The sequence below is a fragment of the Carassius carassius genome, chromosome 46 (assembly GCF_963082965.1).
Source record: "Carassius carassius chromosome 46, fCarCar2.1, whole genome shotgun sequence".
NCBI lineage: Eukaryota > Metazoa > Chordata > Actinopteri > Cypriniformes > Cyprinidae > Carassius > Carassius carassius.
Window position 1 is genome coordinate 8,736,734 of NC_081800.1, and position 19,469 is coordinate 8,756,202.

Below are 19,469 nucleotides of genomic sequence, written 5' to 3' on the forward strand. Positions count from 1 at the left end.
GCTCATCCAAGAATGTAAATTCTGTCTTAATTTACTCACGTCACGTAAACCAGAGTTATTTTTTATCCCATCACTGATATAAAGCCTGCTGTGATATATCTTGATGCGCCATATTAGAATATGTGCAAATGTGAATGAGATTTGAGAGTTGCAGCAGATTATCAGTGAGTAATGACTTATTGAATTTCATATTGTATGGTTTGAGAAGACTTTGAATACCCCTGTGAAAAATAAGTGTGCTTGATTGTATTAAATGTGCACTTGTAGTTTAATTAATATCTTAAAATATGTTTTAAAAAATCTACTTGTAGAAAATAAAATAAAAGGCTACTTAAGTGTAAGAATACACTTTCATGACTATGACAATGGCTATTCAGTAGAAATAACATTAAAATATATTTTAGTTTACAATAAATGCCCGTAATTATATTCATCAGTAGAATTTAACCATATTTCAAAGAAAATTTAATTATGAAATAACAAATAAAGATGTACTTAATATATAAATATCAACATATAAAGAAGTCCTACTTAAGTTGGTCAAGAAATACTCTTAAATTTAAATGGATTTAATATAAATTTAATTACTAAGCTAATTGCAAATAACATTCAAATAGTGTACACTACAAAACATCACAGTCAGTTGCACTTAACGTATATTCTTTTAAAGTATATTATTTCCATAAGTACTATTTTTTAAGTATGCTAAAATGTACTTCTTTTTCACAAGGGTATAGATCTATTTTTGTCTTTTTTTGAAGCTTTGCATTTCTTGGTCACCATTTATTTTTATTGTAAGGAAAGAGCAGTGTGAACATTCTGCTAAACGTCTCAAGAAGTCAGTCATACCGGTTTGAAACGGCATAGTGATGAATAAATGATGGCATAATTTTCATGTTGGCCAGAACTATAACCTGTCATCACTCTTCATATTAATACTGTAAAGAAGTGGCCATTCACGCAAAAGCAAACTCTTAAAAAATGCAGACAAATTCATGGCACATCATACAAACAATCTTTTCGTTCTCCCTGTAAAATTGTTTAAAAGTTCCTAAGATTGAACCAGCATTATGAGGTCACGGGGGCATGTCCGTTCACCTCTGTGGACCCCCTGCGCTTGTTCCCCGTGTACTCCCCGATGAATGACCCATCTTCGTCGAACTCACTGCTGTCGTCCTCACTGTTATCATCTTCTTTGATGTCTGTGAACAATGGCTTGCTGCTCTTCAGCGGCTTCTTATCATTGTCACTGTCAAACAACAAGAAAAATGAGTCAAATTCAGCTCTGAGTGACTAAGAAGATGATACTAGTCGAGGCTGGCAGACAGAGCGGGTGTAGGAGGGTGTATGGGAAGGATATAATCACTACTTTCTGCTAATTACTAATTGCAATGGCCTGATGGCAATTCTCAAAACTAGAGAGAGAGAAAATTGCAGAGAGCAAGCCAACGAGAGGACCAACTTAAGACATGCTATGTGTGCCTGTAGACAAACAGCCTGTCAGGTTACTTTAGTCCCTATAGGAATGATGGGACAAACCAAAATTAGCTGCCAATTTGAGAGCAGGCACACTGCCAGCAAGCAGGTTTCTGGAATGAGACAGGGGGTCACCTCGTAAGCTCCCAATTACTATAAGATGCCACAACATCTTGGATAGCGATACAATTAATCCAAACTGAACATTTATTAGGATAAACTGACATTTGTCCTCTTTTAATTTTGGAAATTGTAGTCCCACTGACCATAGGAGAACAATTCCCAGTAGAGACTGCATTGCATCATGTCTTCAAAATATATAGAGTTAACAACGTGTAGAAATTAGATGCTTTTGCCAATTAATCAGTGCAGATAAAAAGTAAAATAATTGTATCAGAACCTGTTATCATTAAACATCTCTTATGCTAACCAATGCTGCATTTATTTGATCATAAATACAGTAAAAATAGTAATACTCTAAAATAACTTTTTTTTAAAACACTTACATTTTAATAAATAATCAATAAATAATAAAATCAGGCTTATTTGCTGATCAAGAAACTTAATACTTATTACTATTAATGTTAAAAACTGCTTCATAGTTTTGTGAAATCCATTTTACATTTACAGTACCATTTAAAAGTTTGGGTGTCATACAATTATTTAATAAATGCATACATACATAAATAGATGCTTGTATTCTGCAACGATGCATTAAATTTATTTAAAATGTGACAGTAAATAGGCTACATTTTTTACAAAATATTTATTTTCTGTTCATTAGATTCCTGAAACAATTATCACCGTTTTCACAAAAATATCAAGCAGCAAACAGTTTTCAACATTAATAAAATAAAAATCATTATTAATAATTGAGCACCAATGATAACTGAGCAGCAAATCAGCATACAGGATCATGTGCATGATCCTGATGCTGAAAATTCAGCTTACATCACAGGAATAAATTACATTTTAAAATATATTACAATAGAAAACAGTTTGTGTGAGTGTGTGTGTATCTGTGTGTTTCAGTAACTGACTGACAGACTAATCTCAGTTTAACTTTACCCAGTTTGGTTACCAGTATTTGCTAAATCCTTTATCAGTCATCCTGTAATATATATATTATATCTCAGTATCCCAAAATTCAATGCACTCTATCATGTTACAGTGCATCAAATGAATATCACCAATGGTGTTACATGATAAACCTTGTGTAAGCCAGAGTAACGCAGTTTTGAAAGCCTCTGAGGCAACTGTCATACTCCACAGCTGGTAAGTGACGTACTTCCCTATCTGGTTTCTTTCGGTTAGCAGATGTTTGAGTGTCTGGTGCTATAACTCCCCAAACAAGGGTAGCGTACAGATCAGACTCTGAGCCTCTGCTGAAGCTGCATTTCTTTCCTGAGGGAGCAATAATACGGGCATCTCTGTGTCTAAGTGTAATGAGATGGAAACACATTTATGGATTCAAGCTACTCCATTTGCAAGTATACAAGTTAACTGCATGCAGCCCCACTTTTCGCTCGCCTCTGGTCTGTTTTCCACACAGGTTTTTTTAATGTGCCACTTGTCACATTGCACCTGGGTGTAACAGTTTCAGGGCCATAATTGTTGTTGTTTTTCCATCATTAACTACACATTTTTTTTTATCCAACAAATTTCCATCATATTTCCAGACATTTCTGATGGTTTAAATATGCACTACAGTTAATAAGATTTGATAGATTGTATATATATATATATATATATATACACACACACTCACTGGCCACTTTATTAGGTACACCTTGCTAGTATCGGGTTGGACCCCCTTTTGCCTTCAGAACTGCCTTAATTCTTCGTGGTATAGATTCAACAAGGTGTTGGAAACATTCCTCAGAGATTTTGGTCCATATTGACATGATAGCATCACGCAGTTGCTGCAGATTTATGGGCTGCACATCCATGATGCAAATCTACCGTTCAAGATTTATAAAGGGATGGACATTATCAGAAACAATACTCAGGTAGGCTGTGGTGTTTAAACAATGCTCAGTTGGTACTAAAGGGCCCAAAGTGTGCCAAGAAAATATCCCCCACACCATACACCACCACCACCAGCCTGAACAACTGAGACAAGGCAGGATGGATCCATGCTTTCATGTTCTTTATGCCAAATTCTGACCCTACCATCTGAATGTTGCAGTGGAAATCGAGACCAGGTAAAGTTTTTCCAATCTTCTATTTTCCAGTTTTGGTGAGCCTGTGTGAATTGTAGCCTCTGTTTCCTGTTCATAGCTGACAGGAGCGACACCCGGTGTTGTTTTCTGCTGCTGTAGCTCATCTGCTTCAGGGTTCGATGTGTTGTGTGTTCAGAGATGGTTTTCTGCTTACCTTGGTTCTAACGAGTGGTTATTTGAGTTACTGTTGCCTTTCTATCTCTGTAAACCCTAGAGATGGTTGTCTGTGAAAATGAGTTGCTTCCATGTGATTGGCTGATTAGCAATTTGTGTTACCAAGCAATTGAAAAGGTGTAACTAAGTAGCCGGTGAGTGTGTGTGTGTGTGTGTGTGTGTGTGTATATATATATATATATATATATATATATATATATATATATACTATTTTAATCCTTTTCAAAGCTGAATTTTGAGCATCATTACTCAGTCTTCAGTGTTACTCAGTTCACATGATCCTTCAGAAATTATTCCGTAATGCGGACTTGCTGCTCAAGAAACTGTTATTATTTTTATCATTATCAGTGTTGAAAACCTCTGTGCAGTTTAATATTTTTGTGGAGACTGTGATACATTTTTTTCGGGATTATTTTATTAATAAAAGATCAAAAGAACAACATTTATTTGAAATTTATATATATATTTACTGTCCCTTTTGATCAATTGACCTTGCTAAATCAAAGTATACATTTATAAGAAAATCGTACTGGCTCCAAAATGTTTAATTTATCAACTGATTTCCATTTGTAATATGTCAGATAATAATCTTTTAAAATAATAACAATTAGCAAAGACTCTGACTTAAACACTCTCTTTTCCCATATTCACTATAAACTTTCATTAATTTGTTCTTCCATGATTTTTTTTAGGCCTGGAAAAAAATAAATAAATTTGATTTGGAAAATTCCATTATTTTCAGGTCTTTCTATAACTGCAGAACCCTTTTAAAGTTGTACTACAGGCTTAACATACAGTAACACAACAAACCAACCCCTCTACACTAACAATCTAACTTTTAAGCTAAACAAAGCTACCGTTCACTACCTGTGTGCAGGCTAGTGAGCACAGATTAAGTTCAAGCTTGCATAGCAATGCTTTCCATGTGACTCCAAGTAAATGGTGTGCATGTAGGGTTTATTTGCAGTAGAAAAGGCATTAAGAAATGATATTACAGGAACTCAGAGAGATGAAAATCTATAAAAGGACAAGTGTGGCTCTCTGACCTGTCGCAGAGGGATTCTTCGCACATGGCTTGAGCTTCAGGATCAGCAGGAGTTTCCTCCTTTTCCTTAACTGCCAAGAAAAAAAATACAAATATGAGATGTTATCATAAAATCACAATATACTATTTTAGGAGATTCGATTGGAGTGAGATTACAACATTCAAGGAGAGTGTTTTGTGTATTGGTTTTTCTCAATTGCTTTTGAAATTTCTTGCCTTGATGTCATTTAAAAAAGAAAAATGACATTATTGTTATTCATAAGAGATAATATGATATCTTCTTGATTTGCAAATGCTGAGCAAACATTCAATGTTTCATATTCTCTAAATGTAAGTACTTTGTATTTTTTTCTGTGTAGAAGCACATCAAGGACACTGACTGCCTTTTAGAAAAATTACTGTGTGCTTAACTTAAATGTAAGATTTGGCCTTACTGGTAAAAAAAACAACATTTATTCTTTTTTAGCTCGGTAAGGTATAAATAACCCTTATGTAAAGTATAGCGAACAGCCACAGTGATGTAAGAACAAGACGTTCAAATCTGTCTTGCAATGCCTTGGGTTTTATTCCAAAAGCTCCAAAAGGGTTCTTATCCATTTTAATGCATGCAAAATTTGTTGCAATAATCCATTAGTTCTTGAATCCATTAAAAATCATTTCAAATTGGTTAAATATATGTGAAGAACACCTGTACTAGGTGAGAACAGGTCAATAAAGCTCACTGATCTCAGGTTTTCTGTCTGACACTGCTAGTAATAAATCTATGAGTTGGTGCGACAGAGCCACTTGACACAAAGCTAACAAAAGCACCAAGCTAAAGTATATACATTTTGACTACAGAGACCAGAGAGCTCAAACAGAGGTCTGGGAGCTCTGTGTGACCTCTGCAGCTGTTTGTGTCTTACCTGCGTACTTGCCGCTTTTGTTCTTTATTACAAAACAGCCGATGAGGACAAGCAGAGTTAGTAAAGCCACTCCACACATGATCACCACAAACCACTCCTGGGATGCCACGGGTTGTTTACTAGACACTGCAAGGACAAAGGAGAGTTTGTTTTTGGAAAAATTTAATTTGTGAACAGTCATACTGATGTCAACTTAAAAAATACTGGAAAATAGTGATGATGTCTTGTTGGGTTAGAGTAAGAATCTGGTGTCAAATTCTGATGTGGATTGTCAAAGAAGAACAACCAGAACCCAAAGAATAGTCTTTAAATGGTTGTACATTTGATTAACTTCTTTTGAACATTTGCTAGTTCTCTGATATAAATGGACTCGTCTTTGCTGTTGTCTCAGAACCCGTGAGTTTGCTGACAAAATTAAATGATCAGGGACCCAGTTGCAAATAAATTTGTCACTTGTTTCTTATGTAGGATGTGTTGGGAGCACATGCAGAGCTGTAGGTGATACATCTACCAGTCATAAATAATTCAGTGGCATTATTGTTAGTTCTTCCGGTGTTTATGAATAACATTATCTACCCAAATTCCTCCTCACACTGAACTGATGGGCCAAGTTTCTGTCAAATAAAAAGTAGGCATCGTTGACGTGTAGAGGTTGGCCGTTATGTGTCTAAAGGGATTTATTTGATATCAGAACGTTTTAGGGCCTTACAGTCAATGAACTTACATTCTGAAGGTCATATATTATGGAGTGGAACTTTCGAGTTTTGAAAGATACAGTATGTTCATATATATATATATATATATATATATATATATATATACACTAATGATTATTTTTCTTCTTGGTTATGTACATTAGGGTTTTGAAATCAGTGTCCAGTTGACCTAGATCAGAACAAAAAGGCACTTTAGCATCGACAAGTTAAAGTGGTTATCAGTATACTCTACAGATACAAAGTAGCGTAGAATGATGTAATATAGGGATGGGCAGTATTTCAAATACATGTTTTTGAAATACAAAATACTATTTTGTATTTAAATACATTTAATCTTAGTATTTAATCTTAGTATTTTTGTAGTTTCAAAATACATAAAATACTTTTTGCCAATCAACCTCTTTATTAGACTGCTGATTTCCTGTATCAACAAGTATACAAAAATACTAAAAACAAACAATTACTAAGATTAAATCTATTTAAATACATAGTTAATTTGACTTTGTCCAAAGGTATTTAAAATACAAAATATACTGCCCATCCCTGCAGGAAATCAGCAGTCTAATAAAGAGGTTGATTGGCAAAAATAATTTTATGTATTTTGAATCTACAATGCAAAAATGCAAAATACATTAGATTTATTTTTTAAAGGTATTTAAATACAAAATAGTATTTTACACATCCCTACATCAGTTATTAAAATGTACAGTTTTTGTTACCATGATGTACTGTTGTGACTGTATTTTTTAGGTAAATTTCTGGCAACCACAGCTGCTGTTTTCTCCCCTGTAAACTTCACAGCCTTATTTTTACAGCACATTCTATAAAAGTATAATAATAATAATATATATATATATATATATATATATATATATAAAAATTGCTTTGCTCAACGGAATTAGAGAACTCTTTTCTTTTTTTACCTCTAGAGCTAATGCACCCACAGAAAGACTATCACTTACTCTACTATGCCAGTGATACATCTAATGCTGATCTACTGGCTACATTCTCTAACTTCTCACCTTTCCTTGTCTTGAAAACCTCTTCAAAAAGGCTAGGGACATCAACCCTGCGTGAAGCCTGCAGCCGGACTGTGTACACAGTTCCTGGGCTGAGCCCTTCAATGAGGTGGAAACCTTTAGATGTATTTAAAGCCTCTGTTAGCTGCCAGATACCATCACCTGAAGGAATAACCGCATGACCAGATAGTGTTAGGCCACAACCCAGCCGAAAGAGGTGATATCTATGATACTGTAAAGCGACACTGAAAGGTTAGAAAAGTTGATAGAGTAAGATTGATAAAAGAGCTTAAAATAATGATACAGAATGAAAATATTCAAGAATGAATTTCATTATCATTTGGTCTGGATTTTGGGCTGTTTGGAGAGGTTTTTATACAGGATCCTACATTTCTGCTTGGACGTTTCTACAACAGCTCATTTTTTAATCTGCACATTGATCAAAATGTTGAAAAGCCAATTAATGTAAGAAATCAACAGATTAATATCATCAATTGAGAAAAGTTCACATTGTTGCCGCCCTCAATGATACTTTCCAAACTTTGTTACAAATATGTCTAAATGTTACACAAAACTCAATGCTGCAAACATTGGATCCTGACAAATCAGTTTGATGAGTAAGTCCCTTACTGTGATTCATTATGCCAACAAAGAGCTGTGAATCAGAACGTTCTCCTCTGGTTCTCCAGCTGATTCTTGCAGACGTGTCACTTACAAAGGCGGATATGTTGAGCACAACTGAGAGAAATATATAGAGAAGAAGATATAGAACAAAATACAGGAAAGACTATCAAAAGGTTAGTTACTGCAAAAGAATCCAAGTACACCCATAACCATATGAAAGTGTTATAGAAATGATATAGTGATACAGAAATCTGAATAAAGAAGCATTTCTATAACATTTCGGAGTAAAAGAGGATATTTATTTGAGGCAAATTTGTAGGGCAGGATTTTTATCAGAACTGACTGATCTCTGTATCAGGGACCAGTGATGTCAATCATAAAAGATTATTGTAGAATTTATTTCTATTTAATTGAAAAATTTTATATAAAAATACATATAAAATGGAATAAAGGCAAAATCATGCACTGACATCATCGTCAACAATGTAATAAGGGAAGTTTTCATTTCATGCTAACTTTTAATGTTAATTTCACTCAAATATGGAGTAATGAAAGTGATTGTTTAGGTAGACGAATGGATGAATACCTAAGGTAGGATAGGTGGCACTGATAGAAGGAGTGTCTGTATTAGATGAGGCGAAAGAGAAAGGTTGTCCTGCAAGAGAGACAGTGTTCAGACCACATGCATTTCCCTGTAGAATGGACTGCAGCAGTGGAAAATTAAGAAAAAAGAAATAATGCGTCTACGCATCATAAAATCATCACAGCATCAAATCAACAGGAACTATATTTAGGAAATAGTTAGGAATGTTTATATATTTTTATATCAACCAGTGGGTTTATGCAAAATGCAAAAAAGAAAAAAAAAAAAGAAAAATTGGTGCTAAATGCAAATAATAAAATGCAACTAATCGTAGGAAATACAGCAAAATAAATAAATAAATCAAATGGACCCAACAGGGGGAAAGTGCTGTCAAGGCCTAACTGTTATATATAGTGTATATTTCTATAATATATATATATATATATATATATATATATATATATATATATATATATATATATATATATATATTACGGTGCCCATAATGTGACTTGTTCAGTTTACTTAGTTTTGTTGTGGCCACGAAAAAATAACTCATGGTAACATGATAATATGACGTGGCCACGACATATTAATTTGTAGGAGCGTCATATTAACTCGTGGGAACGTCATATTATGTCGTGGCCACAAGATCATTTTGTCGAAGTAACGACAAATTTTTTCTCGTGGCCACGAGTTTAATGTGTAAACAAATCTGCGTGACCATAGCAACCCGGGATTATCAGAGATGGATTCATTCATATTTTATTTCGAATTAAGTAATTATTATATTAACCATATGCTTTGGCTACCGGGCTGTATTACAGGCGATCGTCAGCATTCAAATGAATTTTATCATAAATAAATATGACATAAAGTGCATAATAAAATATAAAAACTTTTTTTATCCCTCCTACAGTCTTGTAAGTCCATTAAATGATAGTATTTCCCTCGTAATATGGGTGCATTATTATTATTTTTATTAGCCTATTATTATTGGTTATATTTTTTCATTTGTTCATTTTTTGCTTCAATTTCGATCTCTTTACTTAACATTCTGAATACTTTTGTAAATAATAGCATACTGTAAATGCTCGACATCAACATAAAATGTCATAAATGCATAAAATGTAAATGCATAAATTTTATATGTATAAATAATATAATAATTTCTTAATTCAAAATAAAATATCTCTGATAAATATCTCTGATAATCCCGGGTTGCTATGGTCACGAAGATTTGTTTACGCAATAAACTCGTGGCCACGAGAAAAAACATGTCATTCCCTCAACATAAGAAGTCATGGCCACGACATATGGCCAATGGATGTTGTTCCTTCAACATAACATCTCGAGGCCACGACATAAGGATGTCGTTACCTCGACAAAATTATCTTGTGGCCACGACATAATATGACGTTCCCACGAGTTAATATGACGTTCCCACAAATGAATATCTCTTGGCCATGCCATATTATCACGTTCCCACAAGCTATTATGTCATGGCCACGACAAAACTAAGTAAAACTAACCAGTAACTTTATGGGCACCGTAATATATATGTATATATATATATATATATATATATAGATATAGTTTACAGCTGGTCTTTACAAAATGAACACTTTTGAGTGATGTGTACCTGTCAGCAGCCAGACTGATTTTGTCAACCCTGATAAAGACAGCATGTTTTTGTAGTTCAGGGACAGTATTACTGCCTCAGAGCTCTTAAAAAAAAAAAAAAAAGCAAATGCCAACAGCAACCAAGCTCAATAAACTTGAACCAGCTGTCATGATGTGGATTTTTGATTGAATAGTATGCTCATTTTGCAGAATGTACACAATTATATCCTTCACTGAATATAGGCAGGGCCTTGAATTTCAACAACAGCAACAACAATTACTGATACTATTTATGTGACAAAGTTAGGTGCTACAATTACTGACACCATTACTAGTGTATCTGGAGGTATTTTAAACATAATAATGCAGGAGTTAATATACAAATTCATTAACAGCCACAAATTTGCTGGTACATACTCAACTCAGATGTCGTCACCTCAGATGTCAACTGTTCATCTTAAAAAGACAGTGGAGATACGTGAAAATAAAACAATAAATAACTTCAGGTTTTATGTCCGTTAGTTGACATATTTAAATTGCTTTCAATTGCATTTATCTGACTTAAAATGCAGATGTCCCCACAAGAGGCATTTGAAAAGCTTCAAAATACTACTACTACTACTATGAAGTAAACTGCAAAACGCTGTGAACTTCAGTATGTGATACATACAGCTCTCTGTTGATGTTTCAGCTGAGACTGTAGAAACTTCCGGAAAGGAATGTTTGGGCATTGTAACTAGTTCATGAGAAACAGAAGATGGTTGATAAGAAGACAGATAAGTTTAAACAAACCCATGTAGTATGAGATTATGAGCATAACAGAAGGAAATAGGCAATCCGTAACAAAATTGTGGCCTATGGAAAACTTTGACGATGATGCAATATCAGTTATCCAGTAAGTAAAAACACATCAGTAGGCAATTATTTTTACTAGGCCTACTCATTGGTTGGTCATTATATCCTTTTGTTCATCAGATCATTGAGAGTTTAGCATTTTAGCAATAATCTAATCACTCTCCTTTATGCATCAAGATCTTGCCAACAGCAACTCAAGAGTTCTGTAACTGCTGCTTAATCACTTTCGAACACCTTGCGGCTGTGCTAATTAGAACACAACTAACATAGCTTGTATCAGATGTTTGTGTCTCAGCATGGGCACTTAAATTCAGATTCTGATACCAGATCCATTATAGCTCTAGGGACTCTGCTTATAGTTGCTGCTGGGCACACTTACACACTTCAAAGATGGTACCTCCTTCCTCACTGATGGCTGACCCACAGCCCACCTGCGTGCATGCGCTCAGGTAAAACTTATACCAGTTGTCATCCTGCAGATCACGCAAGACCCACTGTGTTGTATCTGGTGCATTGATGTTCACAGATTTCAGCTCACCCAGAGTCTCATTAACTACATGGGGGGAAAAAGGGTTTTAAAATATTTTAAACATTTTAAAGTTTAGGTCAGAAATATTTTTTTTAACAAAGTGAGAATTTTATGCATTAAATAAATAAAAAAGGCATAATATCACAAAAGATTTATATTTAAAATAAATGCATAGTTCAGTCAAGAAACTCTCCATTTCTTGTATTTGAAACCCTACATATTACCGTCCAGCACAGTAAGAATTTTCTTTAGCCCTCCTCCTCCCCAGCACCACTTCTCTAGATCTGTTAAGGGATTCTTCCTATACTTATCCTCACAGCACAATGTTTTTGCCTATTATATATAGTCTGCCACAATCTATCCGACCTACTCTCTATTCTCATCAATAAAATGTTGTCAATTTGAGATTTGAGAAAGCATTGTCATGCTTGAAACGATGTTCTTCAAACTTTCGGTTCATCAATACATTTTAAATAAAGACACTGTGTTGCATTTTCCATTTGCATTTTCTTTAAGCTTTTCATTTTCCACTCTCTCTCTCTCTCTCTCTCTCTCTCTCTCTCTCTCTCTCTCTCTTTACATGTTATTATAATTAAAAATCATCAAATTAGCATATCAAAATGATTTCTGAAGTATCAGGTGACACTGAATACTTGAGTAATGATGCTGAAATTTCAGCTTTGATCACAGAAAAAAAAGTAAACTATATTACAATAGAAAACAGTTATTGAAAATTGTACTATTATTTAACACTATTACTGTTTTGACTGTATTTTTGTAATATATAAATGCAACCTTGGTAGGGGTGTGCCATATCATACCATCCACGATAATACAGTATAATTTTTTACATGATAAAAAAAGTGTCATATCATGATATCAGTGATATAGCGACGCAATGACGTAAGGTGGATATATATATATAGGTAAAACAGTAGCAGAACATGTGAGCGTACGAGGTTCTTGATTTGTGATTCGTAGAATAGGATTTGTGCTCCTGCAGTGAAGAATCTGAGAAGGTGTATCTATCATGTTGTGTTTGTGGAAGAGGAAAAAAAATCTACAAGTTTGCAACTTTTGTCTGTGACTTCAGATTTACTGGTACACATGTGTAGCTATTCTCTACAGCTACAAATTCCACTGTCACAGACGCTCAGTTGTTTTGCACCAAAAATACCTTCATAGTTATGTCTTAAGTGAAAGTAAACAGTTGCGAAAGAAACGGAATGTGTATCATACTGGATGTATTATCTCTTAAAGTAATTTAATTGCTGCTGTCAGTGTCCTTAATGTTAATCCAAGAAATGAAATGGGAGAAAACCACTCACTGTTCTTTACTGAATTACTCTGTAGTTTTAACTAGAATTAATCTATATTTAATTTATACAGTAAAGACTATGCAATGCTATTTACATTTGATTATTTAGTTTCTGTACCTGGACACCTACAAACTTGAAAAACCTTAAACGTTGTTTAATTTATATATTTGTTTATTTGTGCTATTTACACAATTTCAAACAGGGTTCACCGGTAAAACCTGCAAAGACGCCCCGCAAACCCAAGCTACGGCCCTGTACACCAATCGGTCTGCATCAAGTTGAACACACAGCTACTGCTGCCACCTTATGACAAAAGAATCACTTCAAATTAGGTAGTCTGTCATCAATGACAGTAGCTCATTGGAAAAGGATTGAAAATGCCCCTCATTTTGTTTGCACTAATAAGTGCTGCTGCCTGCCAGCTGCAATCACCAATAATATGTTGTTCCATGTTTATTTTTTCTATATAGTCATAAATATCGTTATCGCAAATATTATTGAAATATTGTGATAGTATTTGGAGGCTATATCGGCCCACCCCTAAACCTTGGTGAGCTTTCTTACCAAGGCTACCAATAAGACTATTCTTAGAAAAACATAAAAAATTTAACTTGGAAACTTGAAACCCCAAACTTGGAGTATATACATCAAGATACTGTGCAGTTAAACATGGATTATATAAAATTCTCTGAGATAGCTGATGTAACATAAATCTGTGAGTGTCATACCTGTCTGATATTGCAGCAAGTATCCTGTGAGAAAGCCATTGGTTTCATGCGGAGGCGCCCACACCAGTGTGATGGAGTCTTTCTGAAAGTTTGTGGCTCTCAGGATGGGAGGTTGATCAGGAACTGTGGGAAGATGTCAAGCGCTACTGGTCAGTATGTACCTTAAATAAAAAAATACTCAAAAATCAAACGGCGTCTTTATTTGATAACCACCTACAATGTAGTTAAACTGCTGTAATAGCATTGCATTGTATTTCATTTAAGTCAGTGTCATTCTTTTCACGCCTTTCTATGTAAATTAGTCTTCTTATGTTCAGCAGTACATTTTGGTAAACAACAAAGTTGGTACAATTCAACTATATCTACACAAGAATTAATCAAATGCCCAAACCACTGAATTTTAAAATGTGTCTACTATCGAAGTGTTCTTGCCTCCCTGTGGAGTTGTGAAAGAGATAGGACTGCTGCTGGGCCCATTCCCTCTCCGGTTAAAGATGTTGACAGTCAGGCTATATTCAGAGAATGGCTTCAGTCCCGGCACCATGGTGTGACTCCTGTTTCCAGGGATGGTGAGAGACTGTCTCTCTAAGGGAATTCTCTTAGAGGTCAACAGACTTTGTGTTTGCCACCAGTGAACCTGGGAGCAAAAGATGGAAGAAAGAGAAAGTGGGTTGATGAAGATATATATATATGGAAAATAATCCAAGAGTAAAAATGAAGGTAGAGAGAGAGAGAGGGGGGGGGGGCACACAATGGAGTCTTTTTTAATGCTATAAACAGCTTGTTTGTTGCTGAATGACCATCAACTTTTGTCCATTACCACAGGACCTCTGAACTAAAGGAGTCTGGAACTCACAGTGTATCCTCCAAGATGGCCCCTCAGGGCGGTTTGGGGCACTGGTGACCAGCTGACCCTCAGCAGCGTAGAGTTTAACACCTCCACAGATATGTCTGCAGGAGCCGCCAAGGGCACTGGAAAGGGCAACAGAATGCAGATCAGTTTACGGCTAAACTTTCCCAACTGATGCAAGAGGGTAACAGCTCACAAATTTACACATACACAACCATTTCCTCAAGCAACTAAAGCATGAATTGTAATTTCATGACACACTGACTATTTCCAGGAAAACCGCACATGCTAACATGAAGCTATCCATAGAAACATGTGGATACATGGTAATGGCTCTTTCAGGGATGCAAACTTATTGGGGGGAAAATTTTGCAAAGACGTTACCCCCACTGGCTTTAAAATGTGGATTTATGGTCAGTTTGATTATGAGGATATGAGGATATTCTATTTTACTTAAGTTGTCTCAGGCCACATTCACACTGTTTTTATAGAACCCATTCAACATTACTATACAATAATAAGGACAATCCCTTTAGGGGTAAAGAAGATACAAAGGTGTCCCTTTGAGGGTGCTGCCCCAATGACAAGCTGTTGTATGCCTAATGGTACAAATTTTTGAACATTTGTTTCTGAGAGTATTTTGGATTCAAAACAGTAATTATCTCTTGAAAAGTGTCAAGTTTGCATCCCTGCTCTTTGCAACAACTGCATGAAAACTGTCACGATCTACCTACAGCTAAATAAACCATGTTTTTGTAAATCTACAGTGATGCAGGAATAGCAGGGACAAAAGCAGCCCAACCTGTTGCATCATCCTTAAGACAATGCCAGATGTCGACTAGAGACAAGGGTACGACATGGAAAAAATATGAAAATGAAATAAAACAAAAGATAATCGCATAAGTGCTTGGCAAAGAATTTATCTGATCCCAAAGAGCACAACGTAAAAGCTCAGCAGAAATGGCTGATCCTGGTAAAGAGTGGATTAAACTACTCTCCCAACTAATCCTCTAATCTTAAGTGTTTATTTTATGCGGCATTGTCACACGACTGTGAGATGAATGCATTAACATGTTGTTTGACTCACAGTCTTCCCCGGAATAACCAGTCACTACCCTGGGTTCTGGTGCCCAACCATGGTTGTTGAAGGCCTGGATCTTGACCTCGTAGGGGACGAATGTTTGGGTGTTTCGCACCACAAATGAGTGTCTCTTCATCATCTCTTCTTTCCAGCTGTCCTCGACACCCAGAAGCCTGTAACTCAGTTTGTATTCCAGAGAGGGACCATTGTGCTCCACGGGCAATAGCGGCTAGTGATTAAAAGGAAAAGTGGGTCAGTGCACTCCAAACATTACTGAGCATTTGGAAAGACTGGAAGAGTTTGAGAGACATTTGCTGGTGGGTTTGCAAAATCTGGCATGGAAACCTAGTTTCTGGGGTGCCTAGCTAGGCTTTCTTTCAGACTTGCAATCTGAAGGAATTTTGACTCATAAATAGAGCATAATTTGGCTTATGAATGGAAATTTCCTCATATACTTGATTGCCAGAGCAAATTAAGTTGTTACTGCTTTTAAACTACAAGACACCTGACTTCTTATACACTCCAGGAGCATTTAGCTCCCAAGCATGAGGGTATTTGTCTTTTTCTTACTCCCAAGCCATGCACATGCATTAAAGTTGTTTGACAATGCTGTTTGCATTTTATTACCTCCCAGCTGATGTCTATCTGATGTGGCAGATGACCCTCAATCTTAATGTTTTCTGGGTTCCTGTCGGGGGCTGTACAAATGTGAATATGAATTATTTAACATTTGTCTCAGTCAATAATACCATTGACCTCAAACACTGCCAATGTGTATCACACATAATGACGAGCATGCAGTCATTGATAGTCAGAGACAGCACTCGCTTAAAAGAGCATTAAAATTTATGGAGCTTTTATAGACATCTGTATAATTTTCTCAGGGTAAATCCCCACAAAGATATGCTTCAAACCAGTCCAAGGTGAACCAAGGACAGTCTAGACATTGGATGATAACATTTTATGAAAGCTAGTCTTCAAGGATCACAGGTATCTCTACCGCAAGGAGGTGTCTTATATCTTTCGGAGGGCATGCTGGGAAGGCTTCTCCCAATAGCATTGACAGCGATGACTCTGAACTGGTAGTTAATGTGGCCGTAGAGCGTCAAGGGGGCTGAGATCTGGCTGCCTGCAACTCGTAGAAGCTCCTTCCACTTCTCTGGCTCCCAGTTGTTCTCTTCATACTGGATGATAAACTCTAGTCATAAGAACAGAGAACAGAGGACATTGAATATGCAGAGCACACACTCTCAATACACTGTGGTGTGGCCCCAGTGGGAGCCTTCTTGAAATATTGTAGAGCAATGTCTGAGTATGAGCAGCGTCCATGAAAACGACTTCAGAGGAATCTACTTAAAGCAAAAGCCAGCTTCAGAAGGACTGAAAATGTGCACAATTGCATATGAAGGGAACACAAATGGGGCAGTTTTGCATTTGTTCTGTAACTCTGACAGTACAGTGCATTTGTAGGAGGAGTTTTACCTGTTATGGGACTGTTATGATCGCTGGCAGCCGCCCAGTGGAGCCTGACACTGCGGTCTTTCAGCTCAGAAAGTGTCAGCTTAACCGGTGGATCTGGAATATCTGTGTCACATTTCAGACACAAACACCATAAACAAACTTTTTTATCATAACAACATTTTAAGCCCATTCATAAGAGAATCACTTAAATAAATGACTGGTGCAATAATGATCTGTTTTGTGTTTTCTGTACAATCATTTGCGGAGTTGGCTGCACTATTATTTAAATATAATATAATAGAAATATTTCCAAGCACGTCTATTATTGTGGTATTGGTGTAATATATAAACATAACACCACAATCTAGTTGGTATTCATTCTGGTCTCAGAAGGTCTTTTAATCGTACCTAACACAGTTATGTATGCAGAAGCTGTATCTTGGTCCAGTGATGTTCGAACAACACAGGTGTATTTCCCCTGATCACTGTGGTTCACATTGACAATCTGAAGAGTTCCATCATCTGTGAAATATCTGCAAATAACCCAAAATAGGTACAATATAAAATAATAGTTAGTTGGTAGTAAATATATAAGAAAATGTTGTCAAATTAAAATTCATGAATTCCTAAATGAGACATCAGACTCATCATGTAGTAGTTCCAAGTCTCTAAATGTCTTTCACAATGTTTTAAAAGCAATGAAATAAGCAATGTGCATTTCCAGGAATGTTTATTGTAGCTTTCTATGTTGGAAGCAATAGTCAATGGTAAAACAAGGCAAGAAACAATGTGTCTTTGATAAACAATAGTGTCCAGGATGGAGAAAAAAACACATTTTCAAAATCTAGTTGAAAAATATGTGCCAAGTTCTTAAAAATATGTTCTTCTATTTCAACTTTTGCTCCATTTTCAGCTACATTAATAAATGCAATGCCTCTAAAATGTGATGTAACCAAGTATAAATTGTCATATAGATTAATTAAAAAACAAATCTTACACCTTAAATATGAGTGACGTATCTTAATGTAATCAGTTTTTTTTAAGAAGTATTATGAATTATGAATTAATAAATAATTATTAGGTTTTGCAGGAGTCACACCACATAGACCTACATTCTACAACTGAGCTGATCTTCTTGTTTTCATTGTAAAAGGTAAAAATAATTATATTTTACGAGTCTTATTGACTTTGAATCATGGATAAACTTCAAAGCAAACTGCAGAGCAATCAGTTCCCACAAAATACAAATGTTCAGGCAGACCATGAAAAAATTAAGTGGCTGAAGATGCAGCTTGACAAAAATAGAAACCAGGTATCCGTCAAATGAAGTTCAGACAGCTCCATTGATTATAATGGAAGTGATATACAGCAGTTTGTTTCAGGACAGTATAGACACACATCTGTGGCCTTTTTTGTATCAGAAATGGCAAATAAAAGCTTTATTAAATGTTGTTTGGACAATCAATGCACGGCTCTATTATGTTCGCTGTGTTTTTGTTTCCTTCTTTTTTTCATCAATAAAAAATGATTTGAGGTTTGATCTGAATCATGGCTTGCTAACTGGTGACCTGAGGTAAAGATGCAAACATAATTTGTCTGGAAGCAAATAACTAACAGTTACAACAACAAAACATTGCACAGTATTACACTGCATTTACACAGAATATCCTGTTGGGCATCATGCTCCAGTCAGTAGAAAAGAGGTTTAAAGAGGCTCCTGCTCATTAGCTGGAGTACCTTTTGATTTTCAAGAGAAACATTTCGCCCATAAGAGCTTACTATTACTGATAAAACCTTACAATTACATCTAGCTCGGCTTTGTTACATGACTACAAAGTTTAAGTATTTAATCCATGATTCCTGCACTGATAAAACTATAAATAAAATGTGTGCACTACAAAACTATCATAGCTCCCGCTAATCCTTTCTGTTTTGACAGCACAACCTTTCTAAAACAAGGATTTGCTTAAATGGAGAATGGCTTCAACGAATTCAAAGTTGAACCATTAGAGACAGTCTGTCGCATCCTTCTACTCATGGAAAACAGGTCACCCACCTTTCAGAGAAGTTTGAGAGGATATTCATCCCATCTTTCATCCACAATATCTCCAGCTCTCTTCTGAGGGTGGGATCGCACTCCACCTGGCACTCTAGCTTCGCCATAGATCCTCTTTTGACCTTCGTGTCTTGAGGAGGTTCTACAATCCTTGTTGAATCTATCAAAAGCAGACCTTAAGTTTCAATAATGACCAGGAAACA

At 35.7% G+C, this 19,469-nt stretch overlaps 1 protein-coding gene across 1 annotated transcript in view; it reads right to left on the reverse strand.

Moving 5' to 3' along the window:
• Positions 1 to 390: 390 nt before the first annotated feature.
• LOC132128994 (neural cell adhesion molecule L1-like protein) overlaps positions 391 to 19,469 on the reverse strand; it is a 43,512-nt gene continuing 24,433 nt past the window's right edge. Inside the window, exons 13-25 of the mRNA XM_059540406.1 lie at positions 19,267 to 19,426; positions 17,619 to 17,743; positions 17,232 to 17,333; positions 16,750 to 16,947; positions 16,377 to 16,447; positions 15,756 to 15,978; positions 14,675 to 14,790; positions 14,251 to 14,455; positions 13,819 to 13,941; positions 11,622 to 11,795; positions 5,823 to 5,948; positions 4,919 to 4,988; positions 391 to 1,249 (exon numbers count right to left, since the gene is read on the reverse strand). Coding sequence (XP_059396389.1) covers positions 1,069 to 1,249; positions 4,919 to 4,988; positions 5,823 to 5,948; positions 11,622 to 11,795; positions 13,819 to 13,941; positions 14,251 to 14,455; positions 14,675 to 14,790; positions 15,756 to 15,978; positions 16,377 to 16,447; positions 16,750 to 16,947; positions 17,232 to 17,333; positions 17,619 to 17,743; positions 19,267 to 19,426 — 1,874 coding nt within the window. The 3' untranslated portion in view covers positions 391 to 1,068. The remainder of the gene's footprint in view (positions 1,250 to 4,918; positions 4,989 to 5,822; positions 5,949 to 11,621; positions 11,796 to 13,818; positions 13,942 to 14,250; positions 14,456 to 14,674; positions 14,791 to 15,755; positions 15,979 to 16,376; positions 16,448 to 16,749; positions 16,948 to 17,231; positions 17,334 to 17,618; positions 17,744 to 19,266; positions 19,427 to 19,469) is intronic.